The sequence below is a fragment of the Pelophylax lessonae genome (assembly GCF_965119305.1).
Source record: "Pelophylax lessonae genome assembly, chromosome: 4".
Lineage (NCBI taxonomy): Eukaryota > Metazoa > Chordata > Amphibia > Anura > Ranidae > Pelophylax > Pelophylax lessonae.
Window position 1 is genome coordinate 553,320,468 of NC_138771.1, and position 18,728 is coordinate 553,339,195.

Here is an 18,728-nt window from a genome sequence, read left to right on the forward strand (position 1 = left end):
TGTATGGGATTCCATTTTTTCCCCCATTGATACTAGTCCGATGCTGCATCTGTCCCCCGGCTTCTCTACACTGGAAATAGAGTGACTGAACACTGCTGATTGTGCAGTTCTGACAGCTCCCCAAACAGACAGCTGCTGACTGTTAGTCAGCAGCTCTCTGCTCTTTCCCCTCTTCGCTCACTGAAACGCTGGGCTGTGGAGGGGCAAGGACCAGCCAGCTATGGCTCTCAGCTGAGTGTCGGTCCAGGCACCAGGAGGATCCTGACTCTGTGGTCGGGATGATGCGGCGCCTGGACCGACTTCTGTGACGTCAGCAGAGAGCAGACTTCAGCCCGCTCTCTGCTGAAAATGGGTCACAGGAGTGCAAAATGAACTGCACTCCTGTGATCCATAAGAGATGTACAGCCAAAACGAGTTTTGGCTGTACATCTCCTTTAAAGCTGTAGTATACCACTTTTTTCCACTTTTAACAACAGGTAAGCCTATAATAAGGCTTACCTGTAGGTACATTTAATATCTCCTAAACTGGCACGGTTTAGGAGATATTTGCACTGCATGCAGCCGCTCACGCGAGCGGAGCATGCGCTCTGAAGGTCCGGCGGACCTTCAGCTTTCCTCGCCGGGAGCTTGCCGGAAAATGACTCCAGCACGCATGCGCGGGAGTCACGTCATCGCGGCTCCGGCCAATCACAGCGCCGGAGCCGCCGAACCCGGAAGAGACGCCGAGGGATCATGTCAGCTCCCACAGCGGTGTCCGGGGGTCCGTGTCGGGGCTTCGTTCTAAGGCAGCCTTTCTCAACCAGTGTGCCGTGGGCACTGTGAGGAAGCTCCGTCAGCCTCAGCAAAGTGAAAGTAATGGGAGGGTGGAGTGTAATGTGAACCAAGCCTTGGACAGGGGTGCCTCAAGACTGAAAACACTATCTAAGGGCGCCCCGACTGGAAAAAGGTTGAGAAACACTGTTCTAAGGTAAGTAATTCATAATGAGCTAGTATGCGATGCATACTAGCTCATTATGCCTTTGTCTTGCAGGGTTTTTTTTTTTTTGGTTTACAACCGCATTAACTAAAAAAAACGTAAGACTTTATAATCCTTTTGGGTTGAATTTGTATGTATGTTGGAACAGGTAAATTTTTTAGGTGCAACTCCAGCCAAAAAATGATTTTTATGTTTTGGATAGCATAGGGAAGGGTTAACACCCCTGTAACAGGTGTCATTTCTGTCCCTATGACAACTGCATTTTTCAAAACTTTGGATTGTCACGGAAACAAGGATTGGTGATAAAGCTTCAGTGTTTTTACCCATGATCACTCTTCCAGGAGTTCCCTTCCTGTTGGCTCCCTCCATTTGTAAGTATGAGTAATATGCAAGTCAGATGTATGTAACTTGGGGACTGCCTGTATGCACTACAAAACAGGGTACATCTACATACTTGCTTTCAGTAAGAATGTAGTGCAGGGACTAATTGTCACCTACCATGGGATTCCTATGCGCATGACCAGAAGGCACTAAAATGAATCAAACTGTATGCACATATGGTACAAAGGTACTAAAGTACATATGGTAAGCAAATAAATAGGTCACCAGAGATGTTCAACTGGACAATACAGTATGTTCATTTTGTCTATTTCCTACCTTTAGAAAATGCAAAACCCAGTAAATTACTGTCTGAACCACCACGTATAATCATAATTTGGAGTGGGTGGAATGTAATGCCTGCACAGAAATTATTCAGGTTGCAGACAACTGGCAGACAGTCTGTTTTTTATTTACAACCAAGAGCAAGAGTCCGATTAAATAGAGTAAAAATAAAAATGGAACACAAGTGCTTGCCACAAGCATCCTAGACTAGTTCTTGTGTCAGGCACTAGAAGTCATAACCTATAGTTCCAAGTCAATATCGTGCTGCAGTAGCATCCCCCTTTCCCACCTCACAGCATATAGTACTCACACAGCAGCAGGCACTGACGGTGATCTGGATGCTGTTTCTTCCAGGCTGACACACATGTTTCAGATAGAGGGGTTTATGGGAGGTCTTGTTGTCTCCACGCTCAATGCTCAGTGGTGTGGAATTGACGCTGACCTGGACAGAACACGGCCAGTTTGTGTTCATCTGTCGATCTTCATGATGATAACATTTGAACTGCAGCTCTAAATCAGGCCTAAGGATGATGCAACATTATTAATATCATTCAACTGGAAAAACAGCAGAAGATTCAAGCTAGATCCGCAGTATCCAATTTGAAATACGTTACAGCAGACGCAAGGCTTCTGCCCACAGTACCACGATTCCTGGTCTCTTCGAAAATATAAAAACAGCTTCAGGCTAACAAGTTTTCACTAAGAAATGATAAAAAACATACCGCATCATAAGGGTCTTGTATACAGATTCCCTCAAATGGAACACATGGTTGCTGACGGCCAGGTTATGCTGCAATCGGAAAGGCTCGAGTACAATCCCATCTCGCACTGGGAACGTCAGACGTAGCTCATCATTGGAAGCACCTAAAAGCACAAATTTAGATGTCTGAATTCACACTCAAAAAGCATAGTGCCACATTCTTTTAAGACCTGAATCTTCCAGGTAAGAGAAACCAGAGTACCACAGAAGTCTTTCTTCTGAAAGTGCTAGTTGCCAGGTTTCAATAGCAGACAAGAAACCAGATTAGGAATGTTAGATATTCTGATCTACAGACGTGTTCCAGGTCAATGATTCAAAGTAACGAATCTATTGATTCAGGACAGCAAGGCAAACAGTCTTTTAGATGGAATGGTCCGTAATGGCAGCCTTCACACTTCCTTAGTACTGTACAGGTTTTCTCTAAAAAAAATACCCACAATCTCACCTGTTGGGGACGGGTGCAGGGTGTTGTGTGGAGGTTTCACATCTTGAAGGAATGGGGACTTGGAATCCTGTCCTGGTGAAATATACGGTTGACCTGTGCTACTAGGTGTCATAGGTGGTGTGGGGTTACCAGGTAACGGAGAACTGGGATATCCAGGCATTGAGCGTGTCGGCTGAAATACGAAGAAAATACATAATTGTTAAAAAAAAAAAGTAAAATCGTACTCTGTGTTACATAAACATTTTCGAAACGCATAACAGTTATCACCAAATCTGATCCTCACAGCTTGTTGGTCTTTAACTGTATTTGTAATTTATTTTTGTTAAACATTTATACTGTAATTGGTTGCATTGGGAGCCAAAAACTTGAGATCCAGGCCTATGAGCCTGAGAGAGTTGCAAAGCCCCTCACTACCTATACAGTAAAAAAACTGCCTTGAATAACACATTATGGACTGCTACGGAGATTTGTGCATTTCTTTCTCTACTTGTATTCAGTTAGGTTTGCTAAATAGAAAATTTAAAGTAAATCTAAGAACAAAAAAAAGCAATCTACTGCACCTTACAAGCTAGATAGATATAGTGGCTGCACGTCCCCCTCTTACCAGGCGATACCGCCAGTAACTATTCCACAATGACAATGCTAATAATTGTAGTGTAATCCAGGGAGGAGAGGTCACCCTAGGCAGCTCACTCATGATTTGGAGTATAGTCCTCCTCCACTGCTCATTTCTATAACAGAACATGTTCTGTAGTGCACACATGTTTAATAGTATCGTTAAAGGAGGTGTGCATGCTTGTATATTCAGAGCCATAGACACACTGGATGAAGACTTCATTATTTTGAGACAAATATGAACAATGTTGTTGTACTTTCAATGCAAGTGCCTGGCCTGCTCTAAAAAAACAATATTGACTCAACTTTTAGTTCAATTTCTCTTAATGCTGAGGAAGGTCAGGGCTACCCATGGCATGCTCTCCTTCGAAACAGCAGCTACTAAGTGAGGAAGTTTTCTCTGTAACCTCTAGATCAGCCTTTTTCAACCCTTTGACCATGAAGAAACCATTAAAAGGTTAAGTGCACCTTTTATACAAAATAAAATAAATGAACATCTTTTTGAAGGTAAAAGAAAAAAAAAAAAAGTGCATTTATTATTTTTTTATTTATATACTAGAGCCTGTATAGCATTGCACAAGCAATCAGCAGATCGCAGGTGCAATGCCGGAATCTTGTAGACCCTCAGTACATGGTCTGGCCATACCTCCAATATGTGCAGGCAGTTCGTGAATTGCAGGATGATCAATGTGCTATTAAGATGCTCACCTGCGCCCTCTCAGTTCATTGAGAACTAAAAACCATCAGCTGCAGAACTCTGAATGAATGAATGATGGAGAGTGGGGTCGACGATCGGCGTGCTGTGTGCATGTGAGAGCAGCCATTCTGGGGCGCTGTCATGGGACGTCGTCACAGAACGTGAGCCGCACCGCTCCGCTGTCGTTTGACGTTAGGGGGGTGGGAAGTGGTTAACATTATGCGTCAGCGAAGACGTGACCCCCCCCCCCCCCATACACCCCATACATTATGGGTCAGCGTAGACCTGACCCCCCCCCCCCCCCGTACATTATTGGTCAGCGTAGACGTGACCCCGTACATTATTGGTCAGCGTAGACGTGACCCCATACATTATTGGTCAGCGTAGATGTGACCCAGTACATTATTGGTCAGCGTAGATGTGACCCAGTACATTATTGGTCAGCGTAGACGTGACCCCGTACAATCGATGTTCAGTGAAGGCAGGAGAACAATCTGCCTTTGATCTTTTTTTAAGACCACCAAGCAAACTCTAAAGCAGGGATGGCGAACATATGGCACGTGTGCCACAGCTGGCATGCAGAGCTCTCTCTCTGGGCACACGAGGAAGAAGAGCGCACACTGACCAGCCATCCTATACGAGGTGCATCTCCTCCACACTGCACCCCCTCATAGAACTACAGCTCTAGGGCCAGAAGGGGTGATGTGTCTGGGGTGGGCGTGGACGAGACAAGGCTGTGTTGCCGGGTTGAATGAAGTCACACCGACAATGGACGCTGGAGCCGGGTGAGATTCCAATGTGCTGCAGCCTGCCGCTGTCCGTTTATGGTCTCAGCAGTCGCCCTCCATGCTTATAGGATACTCTGCTCAGGGCCAGCCACAGAGGAGCACACAGGGGGTTGGGTGTGGAGGGACAGGAGTACAATTACAGGACACGCACTGTATCTCTCCTTCCAGCAGCTGAAGGCCGGCTTCTTCCCCTCTCGTTTCCGTCCGCTTTCAGCTGCTGGAAGGAGAGACGGTGCAGCGTCCTGTAATTTTCCTTTCATCCCCGAGCACATTACTATTTCTGTCCAGTGCTTCTACAGTGTGTACAGCTGATTAAAAAAATAGCAAAGCATTCATGTGTAAATAGCGTAACATTCCCATGTAAACAGCACTATTTAAATATAAATAGTGCAGCATTCATATGCAAACCCCACGCCTCCTTCAGTTCCCACCCACCATAATCTCCTGAATGGTGCCCGAGAAGTGGATGCAAACGAACAGGAGCAGGCTTGAGAGTCCTGCTTGCCACTGCAATGCTGGATGTTCCATCAGGTACAGCATTCAGGCTTCTGTAATACTGGGTCAGCAGAGAGCAGATGGGGGGGGGGGGGGGGGTTGGTTAACCATTTGGAGTGCAAAGGTAGGGTGGGGTGCAAAGGTGGGCAAAGAAGCAGTGTGCAGGGGTCAGCAGCTTTGTGGGGGTGCAATAGTGAGCACAGGAGGTCATGTAGAAGTAGGCGAAGAGGGGGAATTTGGGATGCAGAAGTGAGCAGCTGGATTGGGGTGCATTTGCATATGCAGCAGTTCTTGCTGTCCATCTGAGAAGCAATCTATGGTGGATCAATTTTCAGAAGGCAGTTGACAGGTGGCTGGGAGGCGATATATCACCTTCTCACCACCGGTATTAACCCACTGGCACTTTGAAAAAGAAGTTGGTTTTGTGTTGCAGTTTGGGCACTCGGGCTCAAAAAGGTTCGCCATCACTGCTCTAGATCCTTCGGTTGAGAAAGGCTTTTCTATAAAGAAACAAAGATCTCACTGGTAAATAAATAGCAACAGGCAGAATGACCCCACCACAGCTCTTCTCCAATGTCATAGAAAACAAAAATGAAAAGAAATCAGAACTTATGTGGATGTACTTTTTAAAAATACCCCTAGAAGAAAGACCTGGGGGGGAAAAGTAATTAAAGAAAAAATCTTTTTAGCAGGTGAAAGACAGCTATAGCCTCCTTCCTCACCCCACTCATAGTTTGACTGTAGGCAAAGTTTCCTCCATTGAAGTTATTGCTCTGTCCATTGTATTGGTCAGTTAGCTGTGGAGAAAGCATATGAGAGAGAGAGAGAGAGAGAGAGAGAGAGAGAGAGAGTGAGATTGATCAATCAGGACAGACAAACAAAAGGACTTAATTAGGGTTTCCGAATGTATTTCTCCATAAAAACAGTTTTAGACTATCAAATTGAAGTTGAATTTCCATCTAACACTCAAAGCAGGTACATCAGTTTTTTCTTTTTGGTTTTACATAAATGGATAAAAGCTGACCATTGTAAGCACCTATGTCAGTCAATGTTAAATGGTTTGTCTCAGCCCTCTAACTGCTATTTTGTCTGGTCAGCTTGGTCTGTTAAAGCAAATTGAAAAATAACCTTATCTTGAACACCAGTAAAAAAAATAAAAATATGATAATAATAATAATAATATGAATGCAGCCCCAACAGCTAAGATTTGGTCACCTGCAATTTAAGAAATAGAAGCTGATGGGTTACCATGTACAGCTGCTCCAGATTCTGCCTGCTACAGTTTGTTGAAATCTCTTAGAGCCCATTCACACTGCTCCGACTTGTCAGCCTGACAAGCCGGGGTCCGTCGCGGTCCATTGACTGCTACAGGACCCGTTCTAATAGGTGCGACACAAGTCGCTCCAACTTAGAAAAAGGGTCCTGTACTATTTCGGGGGGCGACCTGGAGCGACTTGCATAGACATCCATCATATGAAGTCTGTGCAAGTCGCGCAGAAGTCGCGGTGCACGGGACTTCACAGGTCGCCCCCGAAGTAGTAGAGAGTCGTGCCGCTTCAGTGTGAATGGGCTCTTAATGTAGTCAAACGGTTTTGTTAAATTAGATGCATAAACAAACAAGTGTTTCTTCTTTTTTTTTTTACATATGATGAAAGAAAAAAGTAAAGGAAAGAACTCATGACTCATGTGGTTTTTCCTGGGGGGGGGGGGGGGGGGGGGATGGAGGACAGTAGAGGACTCCTAATTTAACAAAACTTCCCTGAGATTTGCCAGCCAATGGTGGCCACAGACCTAAAAAGGCAAATTTGGAGGTATTGGATAATGGACTCAGGTCTCTGGCTGCCATGCAGATATCAGAATCTGTAGCAGAGTTAAAATTACAGCTAAACATTCCATAGAAGAAAAATAAGTTATACAAGAGTTCATTCCTCATACAGTTCCACAGCACAATTTCTTCCATAGAAGACTTTCCCTTTATACACACCTATGTTTGACCTTGAGGAAAACCAATCGGCACAACACTGAAAAGTATGCAGCTATCAACAGCAGACCAGGTTAAATCCCTGACGCAGTCCTTTTTTTTTTTATACATATACACAATTATTTTATATATATATACATACACACACACTATAATAATTGTATGATATAACACACACACACACACACACACACACACACACACACACACACACACACACACACACACACACACACACACACACACACACACACACACACACACACACACACACACACACACACACACACACACACACACACACACACACACACACACACACACACACACACACACACACACACACACACACACACACACACACACACACACACACACACACACACACACACACACACACACACACACACACACACACACACACACACACACACACACACACACACACACACACACACACACACACACACACACACACACACACACACACACACACACACACACACACACACACACACACACACACACACACACACCTCAAAAAAAATTAAAGGAACACTTTAAAAACACATCAAATCTCAAAAAGGGACAAATCTCATGCTGGATATCTATACTGAAATCAAAATGAAAAAGTAATGCAGCAGGCTAGTTCATTTTGCTGAAAATTTATTGCAACAACTCAAAACGGCACTCAGTATTGTGTATGGCCCCCACGTGCTTGTATGCATGCCTGACAACATCGGGGCATGCTCCTAATGAGATGACAGATAGTTTCCTGGGGCATTTTCACCCAGATCTGGACCAGGGCATCACTGAGCTCCTGAACAGACTAAGGTACAACCTGGCAGCGTCGGATGGACCAAGACCATGTCCCCGAGATGTTCTACTGGATTTAGGCCAAGCAAGCATGAGGGCCATTCAATGGTATCAATTCTCTTATCTTGAAGGAACTGGCTGCATACTCTCGCCACATGAGGCCGGGCATTGTCGTGCACCAGGAGAAACCCAGGACTCAATGCACCAGCGTAGGGTCTGACAATGGGTCCACAGCTTCTAAAGACCCTTTCACATCTGTCACATGTGCTAAGGGTGAACCTTCTCGCATCTGTGAAAAGCACGGGGTGCCAGTGGTGGACCTGCCAATTCGTGTGTTCAATGGCAAATGCCAATTGAGCACCACAGTGCCGGGCAGTGAGCATAGTGGCCTGCTGGAGGTCATTTGTAGGGCTCTTTCAGTGCTCATCCTGTTTCTTTTTGCACAAAGGAGCAGATACCGGTTATGCTGATGGGTTAAGGACCTTCTACAGCCCTGTCCTGCTCTCCTAGAATCTCCTCTATGCTCTTGAGACTGTGCTGGGAGACACAGCAAACTTCTGGCAATGGCACGCATTAATGTGCAATCCTGGAGGAGTTGGACTGCCTGTGCAACCTCTATAGGGTCCAGGTATCGCCTCATGCTACCAGTAATGACATTGACCCTAGCCAAATGCAAAACTAATGAAAAACTGTCAGAAAAGAGTAGGGGGGAAAAAAAAAAAAAAAAAAAAAACACCTGTTAGTGCACTCCACCTGTAAAACTTCCTGTATACTGCACTGCATATTTCATAATTATATATAGAAGCTGATCACCAGGTTGACTTCTGTCAAGTGGAAACAGCCATAGATGGACTGAAATTTGTCTGATCCCTGCTGCACTGGGAATATTTCCATCCATCTATGGTCAGCCTAAAGGCCCGTACACACGTACCGATCGTCGGCATACAAACGTCGGCGGACGAAAGATCTGCCGATTGTACGCTTATTAGTATGGTGCCTCCGACAGCCGTCAGCGCACATTCTGCCGACAAGAGTCTGTCTTGCAAGCATTAAAATTTTTGTATGCCGACACCAGAGCGGCCGATTGTTCGCCAGTCAGTACAGAATTCGGACGACAGACCGCAGATTTGCAAGACTGGGCATGCTCAGAAAAGAAAAAACACAGGGAAAGTTAACCATTACATGACATCACTTCTGCAGTCGGCTGTAGTCGGCGGACAAAATTCTTGTGCTGTCTTTGCACTTTTCAACAGACACTGACAGCCCAGGGACAAAAGACGGCCGATCGTTCGCTGACGATCGGTACGTGTGTACGGGCCTTAAGTGACCAGCTGTTGCAACAGACATGAGATAGTTGCATGACTAAATTGACCCAAACCCATTTTCAGTGTAAAAGATTCAGACTCCAAAAGTATAAAAAATAAAAATTTTTGCTTAGTTTTACTAACTTCACTGATTGGCTACCATGCACAGCTGCATCTCTCGCTCTCCAAAGCTGCAGCGGTGGAGTGGGGGTACACAGTAAACTTTAAGAATGGATGCGATTGGAGCTTTTTAGCCACGAATCTTGGGCACCAGGTTGCTGTCAATGAAGCGACCAGAAACTTACAACCTGTGAAAATGCAGCCGACACAAGCTCTACTGACCCAGTGAACCTGTAAACAGTACTACTCCTCTGTAACTATTGCAAATGAAAAGTTTGCATGGAGTCAGAAAGCAGAAGTACTGGCAGCAAGGAAGGAGCGCATAGAGTAGGTTTATTAAAACCACAGTTTCAGCATCCAGCACATTTATAAAAAAAATTGGCACACATGAGATAAGGGTGACTGCTTTTATTGTTTGGAACGTGATAATATTGCTGTCTAAGGGCTCTTTCACACGGCCGTTCAGTTTTTTTTTCCGCACCGGTGCTTTTTTTTTTTTTACACGGAGCGGGTGACACTTGTGTCATCCGCTCCGTATGTCCGCATATCATCCCATCCGTTTGCGGATGTCTATGGGCATTGCGGATGTCAGCGGATGACACCGCTGACATCCGATGTTGCGTCCTTTCCGTTTATTTAAACGGAAGAAAAATTGGGTTCTGTTCCGTTCCAAAAAATGGAACAGAACTGAAAGGACGAAAATCGGATGTCAGCGGATGGTCATCCGCTGACATCCGCAATCCCATAGACATTCATTCATTCGCAAACGGATGGGGTGATTTACGGACATACGGAACGTCTGTGTGAAAGAGCCCTTAGTTATATTTTTATTTGTGAGTTTTTCCCTCGCCTCCTGGCCCTGCAATGCCTGTGCAAGAAAGTTTTTTTTTTTTTTTGAATGCTTAGCTGGATGCTGAAGCTGTGTGTACAAAGCACTCAATGTTTAAAGTGGTATTAAACTCAAAAGTAAACATTTTTTCTATTGCAGCTTAACAATTCTTTTCTTTTTTTTCAATTTCTTTCCTTTATTTTCACCTGGTGATCTGGCCATTAAGTTTATTTTCAGCTGAACAAGCTCTTCTGCAGATGTAGCAGTTAGAAGGTTGAGACAAACCATTCATCACTGACAGGGGGTGCTTACAATGGTCAGCTTTTAATTTATAAAAAAAAAAAAAACCTTTAAGCAACAGTTGTTGGTTCCTTTTGGGATAAATTGTAACTGCCTAAAAAGTGTGAGCTGGAGTTCAGCTTCAACTTGTATTAGTGATCGACCAATATCATTTTTTTTATTGCTGATACCGATATTTTTTTTGGTCATCGCATATCGCGGTATCGGCTGATATTTTTTTTTACAGGTACTGTTGTGGAGGGATCTGGGGGTCTAAAAGACCCCCAAACCTCTCCTCTGCACTATAAAGCATTCAAAACGCCAAGTTTGGTTGTCCTCTCCCGCTACTTGTAATGACAGCCGAGCGGCTTCTCAGCTGCATCAGTTGTCATTACATCGGCTATGAACGCCGGTACCGGGGCGATGCCTCTAGCTGCAGGCATCACTCCGGTACAGCACTTTACCGAAATATCGGCAATATCGGTAACCTCCGGGGCCGATTCCGATATATCGGCCCTCGATATATATCGGCTTTGCCGATAATCGGTCAATCCCCAATTTGTATCTAAATCTGTTAGTACATGTAACAATCCCCTCCCTCCAAACTGACAAGGCTGTCCAATGGGGTGCCTTCTAATTTAGGAGACGTGTTACTGGTCGATCACCAGATGAAAAGAGGGCACAAAGCCTAAAAGAGAAAACAAATGCAGCCACCACATCCAATCATTGCCAAGCTGCAATATTTTCAATTTTTGGTTTTGAGTTTAATACTACACTTCTGTACATGTTGCCATATATGTTCAAGGTTATATATTTTGGCAGTAGTAACCTATTTATCTTTATAAATCAAATAAAATTAAAACAAGAGGGGGAAAAGTAGGTCTGCAACATAACTGTCTAAAAACTGAAAGCCTATTCTCTTTCTGAAGAGGTATAGCCATTAGGAACGGTAAAACGTTTAAGGTATCCAACTTCATAAAAGGCATGACATATACCCTGTGAATCTAAGCCCAATAAATCAGAGTGGAAAACAAGTAGTGAGCCACAAGGACAGATGTACAACGTAGGAAGTAAAATGGATAATACAGTATAGAAGTAACCTACCTTGTAAAAATGTCCCCCAGGACCCGCCTGGGACATGTACTGCGTCATGTTCTGCTGTACACGATGCCCAGGGTAGGAAGGTGATGGGGCAGATTGTTGAGGGGCAGAAGGGGCATACTGGCCTCCATGCTGTGGATACTGACCCCCTTGTATGTACTGCTGAGGTGCATAACCCTGTATAAAAGTTCAAACAAAAACAGTTATCTAACACTGTAGTGAAATGGAGCAAATGTAATAAACGGAATCACTCATTCATTTCTAAGTGGATTTTGCTTGCTTACAACCTTACCTTTCACTCTGTTAGCCACAAGCACAGAATACTATCTGTTGATCCTGCAAGAAATCTAGTAAGCTCCTGTAATGCACTGACAAAGCAGTGCTGTTGCTACACTGAAATCCCAAGCAATGTTATCAGCCCTTCCTGAGCTCTTCCCTGCTGGACTACACAACACCTCCCCCTTACAGTTTGAAGAGAGGGGGGGGGGGTATGCTTGTTAGGACTAGAGAACACATCCAACTCAATTCTCACCTCATAAAATAAGGTGTGTTTTGTAGCCTTAACTTCCTGATAAGCATTGTTTTAGAGAAGACTGAGGACAACACTGAATTCCTGCCAGGATCAATACTTTTTTTCACTTATCGAACAAATTCCAACAGCATAATTAGCAGACAAAAAAGAGAAAACCTAGTTGGGCTTACACACACTATTAGCCTACATATAGGCTTTTAGGAGCTTCTGCGGTTATGAGAGGTTCAACCTCCCTCTCCTGAACATGGAAGAACCGCATCCAGGATAGGAACGCCTTAACTGCACAATCACATTGCGTTTTTCCCGAGGCGTGGTCATAATAGGCTATATGTGCACACTAATAGTTTTTTTTTTTTTTCATTAAACCCAGCAAGGCTCAATGAAAAAACTGACAGCTCAGGAACTGCTGTACTAACTATCCAATGTTAGTACAGCAATCTCTCCTGTTGTGCTATTGTGTTCTGACGGGGACAGCGTCCCTCCCCCTTCGCCATAACACTTCAGTCAGTGCTCGCAGCCATTGGCTGAGAGTGTGGATAGGGAGCCGATCAACAGAGCTTTTGCAGTAATGCCCCTTTAAACAGAAGCCGGCCATTCTGTCAGACCAACCGTAGTACACAAGGGCCGAATGTCAGCCTGTTTCTATTGAACCCACCCATGCCACCTGACATTCAGCCCGTGTGTACTAGACTTTAGACTACGTATAGAACAATATTTCTCTATAGCAGATATACCACAGCTGCTAAACAATTAATCATTTGGGTGATGATAGAAATGATCTAAGACAGGGATTTCCAAACTACGGCCCTCCAACTGTTGCGTAGCTACACGCCCCATGAGGCTTTGTAAAGCCCTGACAAATCACAGATATGACTAGGCATGATGGGAATTGTAGTTCCTGAACAACTGGAGGGCGGCCATAGTTTGGAGACCCCTGCCCTAAGATGACCACACAGGCCATTAAATCTCTTCGCCACTAAGAGATTTAACCATTTGTTGGCAGTAACTGCATTTGCAGCATATTGCAGAATCTATGCGATTCTAATGAGAGAACTGTCAACAGGCAGTCAAGTCTTTTAATAGAAAATGGATTTAAAATTCTGTGTAGTCCTAACCCAAGACACAGATGTGGTTATGGTAGGTCAGATACAGACTTGCAATGGGATTATTTCCCCCCATTCCTGCTGCTTATAATCCACAGCTTCAGGCAATGTTTTGACTCTTGAAAACATTATGGTGTTATATACCACCTTAGCAATACTATCACATCAAACATTGTAATGCAACAAAACAAGTCAATGCTTAATATAGAGACAGGTGAGCTGGGATTTTTATTCTAACATTTTCTCAAGTCAAAACAATGGTATAAAGTTCAGTCTCTGGCCTCACCTCACTGGAATATGTCCTCTTCACTCCCTGCCTAGGCATCGGCTGGCCTTGTAGCTGCCCAGTGTAACCATTAGGCGCCATCCTTTGCCCAGCGTACATAGGGTTCATGCCTGGAGCTCTTGAAGTATTCATGCCCATTTGAGCTAGGCCGGCAGCACTCATGACTGATCCCATACCAGCAGAATTCATTCCACCCTGCATGGAGGGTCCACGCGGTCCAGAATGAGGCATGAACTGTCCACCAAAATTATGAGAAGGTCCCACCTGCACATAAAAACATCAACCAAATTACATTTCTGCAACAAAATGAATGGAAAAGTAAAGGAATGCAAGGACTGACAATACAAAAAATTTGAGGCACACACAACTTACCCCTCCGTATTGGTTTAGTTCCTGGCTCTGCTTTTCCTGCAGTGCAGCTACAGTTGCTGTTGCGGTTGCTGTCGCAGTAGCTGCTGCCACTGCTGCAGCAGCAGCCGCTTGCGTAAAGTCGGTAGGACCACGACCTGTGTGCTGAGGCATGCCTAACCCACCAGCAGATGTAGGCCCTCCAGGATAACTGTTAATAGAAAGATTAAAGTTAATGCAACAGAACAGCCCCACACCAATTAGTGCACAACTTTAGTCAGAAATCATACATCGAGTTGAAACCCAAATGTAGGAACGGTTTTACATGTCAATATATTGTGTAGACTCTTGTGACTTGCTGTGGTCCATGGAAGGGAAAGTCTTTCATTGCACAGACTCCATCCCTCCCATTTGTATCCTGCCAATCCTTGGGAGCAATAGTAAACACTGCCAAATGTCCTTACAAGACACTCAATTCACCTTCAAATAATAAAACTAAGATCAAAACACTCCAGTACATGCCAGATTTCACCTTTCAGCTACCATATGACAATTCAGATTTAAGCCAATCAGCAGTGGAGCTGCAACATTAAGGACTTTTTATGTAAATGTAGCCCTTTGCTTGCCTTCATCTGGCCCTCGAGGCTCTGTTCTTCCCACTGATATAAGGCACCAATGACGGGCCACTATTGCTGCCGCCGGCACCAATGGCGGGGCCACTATTGCTGCCGCCGGCACCAATGGCGGGGCCACTATTGCTGCCGCCGGCACCAATGGCGGGGCCACTATTGCTGCCGCCGGCACCAATGGCGGGGCCACTATTGCTGCCGCCGGCACCAATGGCGGGGCCACTATTGCTGCCGCCGGCACCAATGGCGGGGCCACTATTGCTGCCGCCGGCACCAATGGCGGGGCCACTATTGCTGCCGCCGGCACCAATGGCGGGCTACTATTGCTCCCTTTTCTGGCCATGGGCACTATGTATTTTTTTAATCCCACTGAACACCAAACCCGAGACATTTCCAATCTCACTGGCCGCAGTTCTGCACCCCTAAATGCTGAAGGACTGTAAACTGGCCCTTTGTTTACAAGGTTTAGAGCCCTCTGGTTTAGAACATTCAATCCATGCCTCTGCAGTAGGATGCGGAACAAACTTTTTGTATGTACTTTTACAGCAAACAGGATGTTCCTTTAGAGAGGTTTATTACTATTGTATTTAACATAACCTGTCAAAGTTGAGCCAGTATGCACAAAGCAATGCTGGTGCCCAGGTACACAGCTATATACCCAGTTAATACACATTCCACTCTGTATGCCAAGGATGTCCATAGACTGCATTTGTAAGAATATTGGTCCAGCTACAGAATGGCTGCCTCCAGTAAATCTAACCAGATGTTACAGATCATCATCATGTACCCTTTTTAGGACCCTTTCACACCTATCTACGTGTATCACAATACATGGTATGTGTTACAGTATTTCCTATCCTATATATATCATACAAATATGCATATACACTGTAAGCAAATGCCCCTGCCCTTTAGCACAGATGTGAATGCACTGTGAATTGCAGTCTGCTGTGTTGGCCAATAGTAGTACAGATACATTTTTGAGCATTAAAGCTTAATAATGGCCCATTCAAAGTGAACATGCTTGCCTAAAAAGGTCTCTCTCATGGGAGAACAATGGAGGCTGCTATTGCTGAGCTGCCCTCTTGGGCCTCGTTCAAACCAGCGTGCTATACCCAACCCATGTGGGGGGCCATGTTTGCCCACATAGTGAAGTGCAGGTGGTGTTCTTTGCATCCCCATATAGGCAGTCCAATTTGTGTCAATTGGGACACAGCCCACAATCGCAATATGACAGCTGTGTGGGTGCCCGGCTGTCAAATTGGGAACAATGGCTGTGTCTGTGGAGTTGGGGTGTCCCAAATGACAAAAATGGGACAACCTTCACGGGAATGCACATCTGTGAATACCCATGCCTGCAAACATGGCCCCCACATAGGCATATGCAGAAGTACGCCCGAGTGAATGAGGCCTTGAAAATGTCAGTGTCCTGGGTGCCTTGCTCATGCTTTGGCTTCAGCACTGTCTTCAATCATCAACTTTTTAACAGGTATAGAGATTAGGAATTCTGACATTCACAGCATGCTTGTTCTGTGACAGAAGTACTTTTGAGATGTAAGCAAACAGCCAGGCACAAAGCATTTTTACAAAGCAGCCGGCAAAGCTAGCCCAGGCACTGAGCATGCCCCTGTGTTTTTTTACATTGCCCAATATAAATGTAACACACACTAGTGATGTCATATTGCTATGCAATACACCGAAATTCCAAAGCACCCACATGGTTATTTCTGTGCTTACACCACTAGTTTTAATTTATATTCACATGTAAAATGACCTGTTTTGGTAGGCTGATCCCCCTGGATAGCCTCCTCGTCCATACATGCTCTGCTGCAGATACCCCTTTCCTGCAGCCCCTTCAGGATATGCTTGCTGGCCAATAAACTGGGGGCTCCCCATTCCTCCTCCACTGCCAGGCATCCCTGGCATGACTCCGCCCCCTGTGGGGCCTCCACTGGGCACCATAGGATTTCCAAGAACCTGCTGACAAAAGAAAGACAGATCAGCAAAATATAAAGGAGCACACAATGACTGTTCAAGCACAGCTCACAGTGAGAAGCACGGAAGACACAGAAAGGGTTAAGCAGAGCAGAAGTCTTGAACAGGGGAGGGGTTAGAGCTGAGCAGCCCAGCGGGCTCCACCTTCAGTGACATCATGTTACCTGGCTCTGCGACGTGTTGCTCAGACCCCAGACAGTGGTTACCACGGAGAGCGATCCAGGCGCCTGATTGGTGTTTGGTTGCCAGGGAACAGACTCGTATGCAAATGAACCATCACTGTTAAGGGCAGAGGCGGGAGTTATTGGTGTGCGCACAATCCACGCACAGAATGTTTAGATACAAGACACACTGACTGCAAATATCAAATCAATACAACTGTCTGCTATGGAGCAGCTTTTCCTTCCTTGCTGCAAGCTATCATTGCTGCCACATTTACTTTGCATGATAATAGCTTGCAGATCTCTATAGAGATTAGGAAAGCTTTGCTAACTAGCTTTGTAGGAACATATACAGTATACAGAGAAATCTTCTGGCTGGACAAAAAAAAACTAAAAATCCTTATTTGAATTTATATGAACACAAAGAATAGCCATTGCATGCACAAATACCCAACCTGCATATATAAGAGCATGGGGCATGCAAGAGCACAATGAATACATGACAGTATGTCTAAAACATGGGCACCTCACCTGTGTCCTGTGCCAGGGTGTGATGGTTTCATGGGGTTCATGGAATTCATTTGCAGGTGGCTCTCGTCACTGGCTGTAGAGACAGAGATAGATTACTTGTAACATTTCTCCGTGATGCTTACTTCCCCCCAAAGGCTTGTAACGGCACCTTTAAATCACCCTGCATGACTCATAGCTTTCCCTTTATAATTATGCAGCATGCAGAATACACACGCTGCAATGCACTTTCCTCCTGCAAAGGTTAATGTTCTGCTCATCTGCCCCCGGCCTTCCCTCTGGTCACATGACCGTGCATTCTGTACACAGGACGTGGAAGCTGGCACAATGCCTGCATCTGGCACTAGTTACACAGACACCCCTTGATTAACCTTCTCGCTGCCAGGAACATACAACAGCAATATCAGATAGGGGGGGGGGGGGGGGAATATGACCTCTGAATTTGGGAGGGAAAAAAAAATAAAAAAAATTCACCCTTTGAGATCTGGTACCTGAAGCTACGCTAGCAATCTGGTCGTTATGTTAGAGCCGAACATATATATTTATTATAAATACAACACATACCATAATTATATATATGTATATATATATATATATATATATATATATATATATATATATATATATATATATATATATATATATATACACATACACACATATACATACACATATATACACACACACACACACACACACACACTATAATATATATATTTATTATACACACACAGATGCATGTTGACTATAGGGAAAGCACAGTGGACTGTAGGAGGTGATGGTTCCCATTTGTGGGGTACACAGCACACCCCCCCCCCTCTAAAGAGTTGTGGGTGTCAGTACAGGGTGTGTTCAGGAAGAGGGGGGCCCAGGACAAGGAATGCAGACAGGGGACAGGAAGGAAATGAGCAGAGGTGGGAACGGAAAAAGCTGCGCAGTGGGTGGGAGAAGGCATACAGCAGAGAGCAGAGGGTAAAACATGAGCAATGAGAAGAGGGAGGTGACAGGTGTCACGCTGTCCTCAGTTAAACTACAGGCAGCGGAGAAAAGGCCATTTCTGAGTAAGCTAGGAGGGCGTCGGAACCTCCCAACAGCACCACCACAAAATGTCATCATCAACTTTAGGGGAAAAAAAAATAAAAAATGTTGCCAATTTCAGGGACAAGCCTGAGCTACAGCTTGGCTCCTTGACATGACGAAGACAACCATGTTATACGCCAAGTATTCTTAAAGAGAGCACAATAAGATAAGGGTGGACAATTAAAGGGGAAAGTTAG

At 44.9% G+C, this 18,728-nt stretch overlaps 1 protein-coding gene across 4 annotated transcripts in view; it reads right to left on the minus strand.

Annotated features, from left to right (window-relative positions):
• The window catches only part of ZMIZ2 (zinc finger MIZ-type containing 2), a 107,062-nt gene that overhangs the window by 22,689 nt on the left and 65,645 nt on the right, over positions 1–18,728 (minus strand). For 2 of the 4 annotated variants that reach the window (XM_082256766.1, XM_082256768.1), the window contains exons 2-11: positions 17,455–17,527; positions 16,927–17,041; positions 16,542–16,747; positions 14,163–14,349; positions 13,791–14,054; positions 11,873–12,046; positions 6,162–6,236; positions 2,845–3,016; positions 2,362–2,503; positions 1,950–2,160 (exon numbers count right to left, since the gene is read on the minus strand). In XM_082256766.1, the coding sequence (XP_082112892.1) occupies positions 1,950–2,160; positions 2,362–2,503; positions 2,845–3,016; positions 6,162–6,236; positions 11,873–12,046; positions 13,791–14,054; positions 14,163–14,349; positions 16,542–16,747; positions 16,927–17,041; positions 17,455–17,504 (1,596 nt within the window). In that variant the 5' untranslated portion in view covers positions 17,505–17,527. The remainder of the gene's footprint in view (positions 1–1,949; positions 2,161–2,361; positions 2,504–2,844; positions 3,017–6,161; positions 6,237–11,872; positions 12,047–13,790; positions 14,055–14,162; positions 14,350–16,541; positions 16,748–16,926; positions 17,042–17,454; positions 17,528–18,728) is intronic. The other 2 variants (XM_082256767.1, XM_082256769.1) reach the window with 1 other exon arrangement.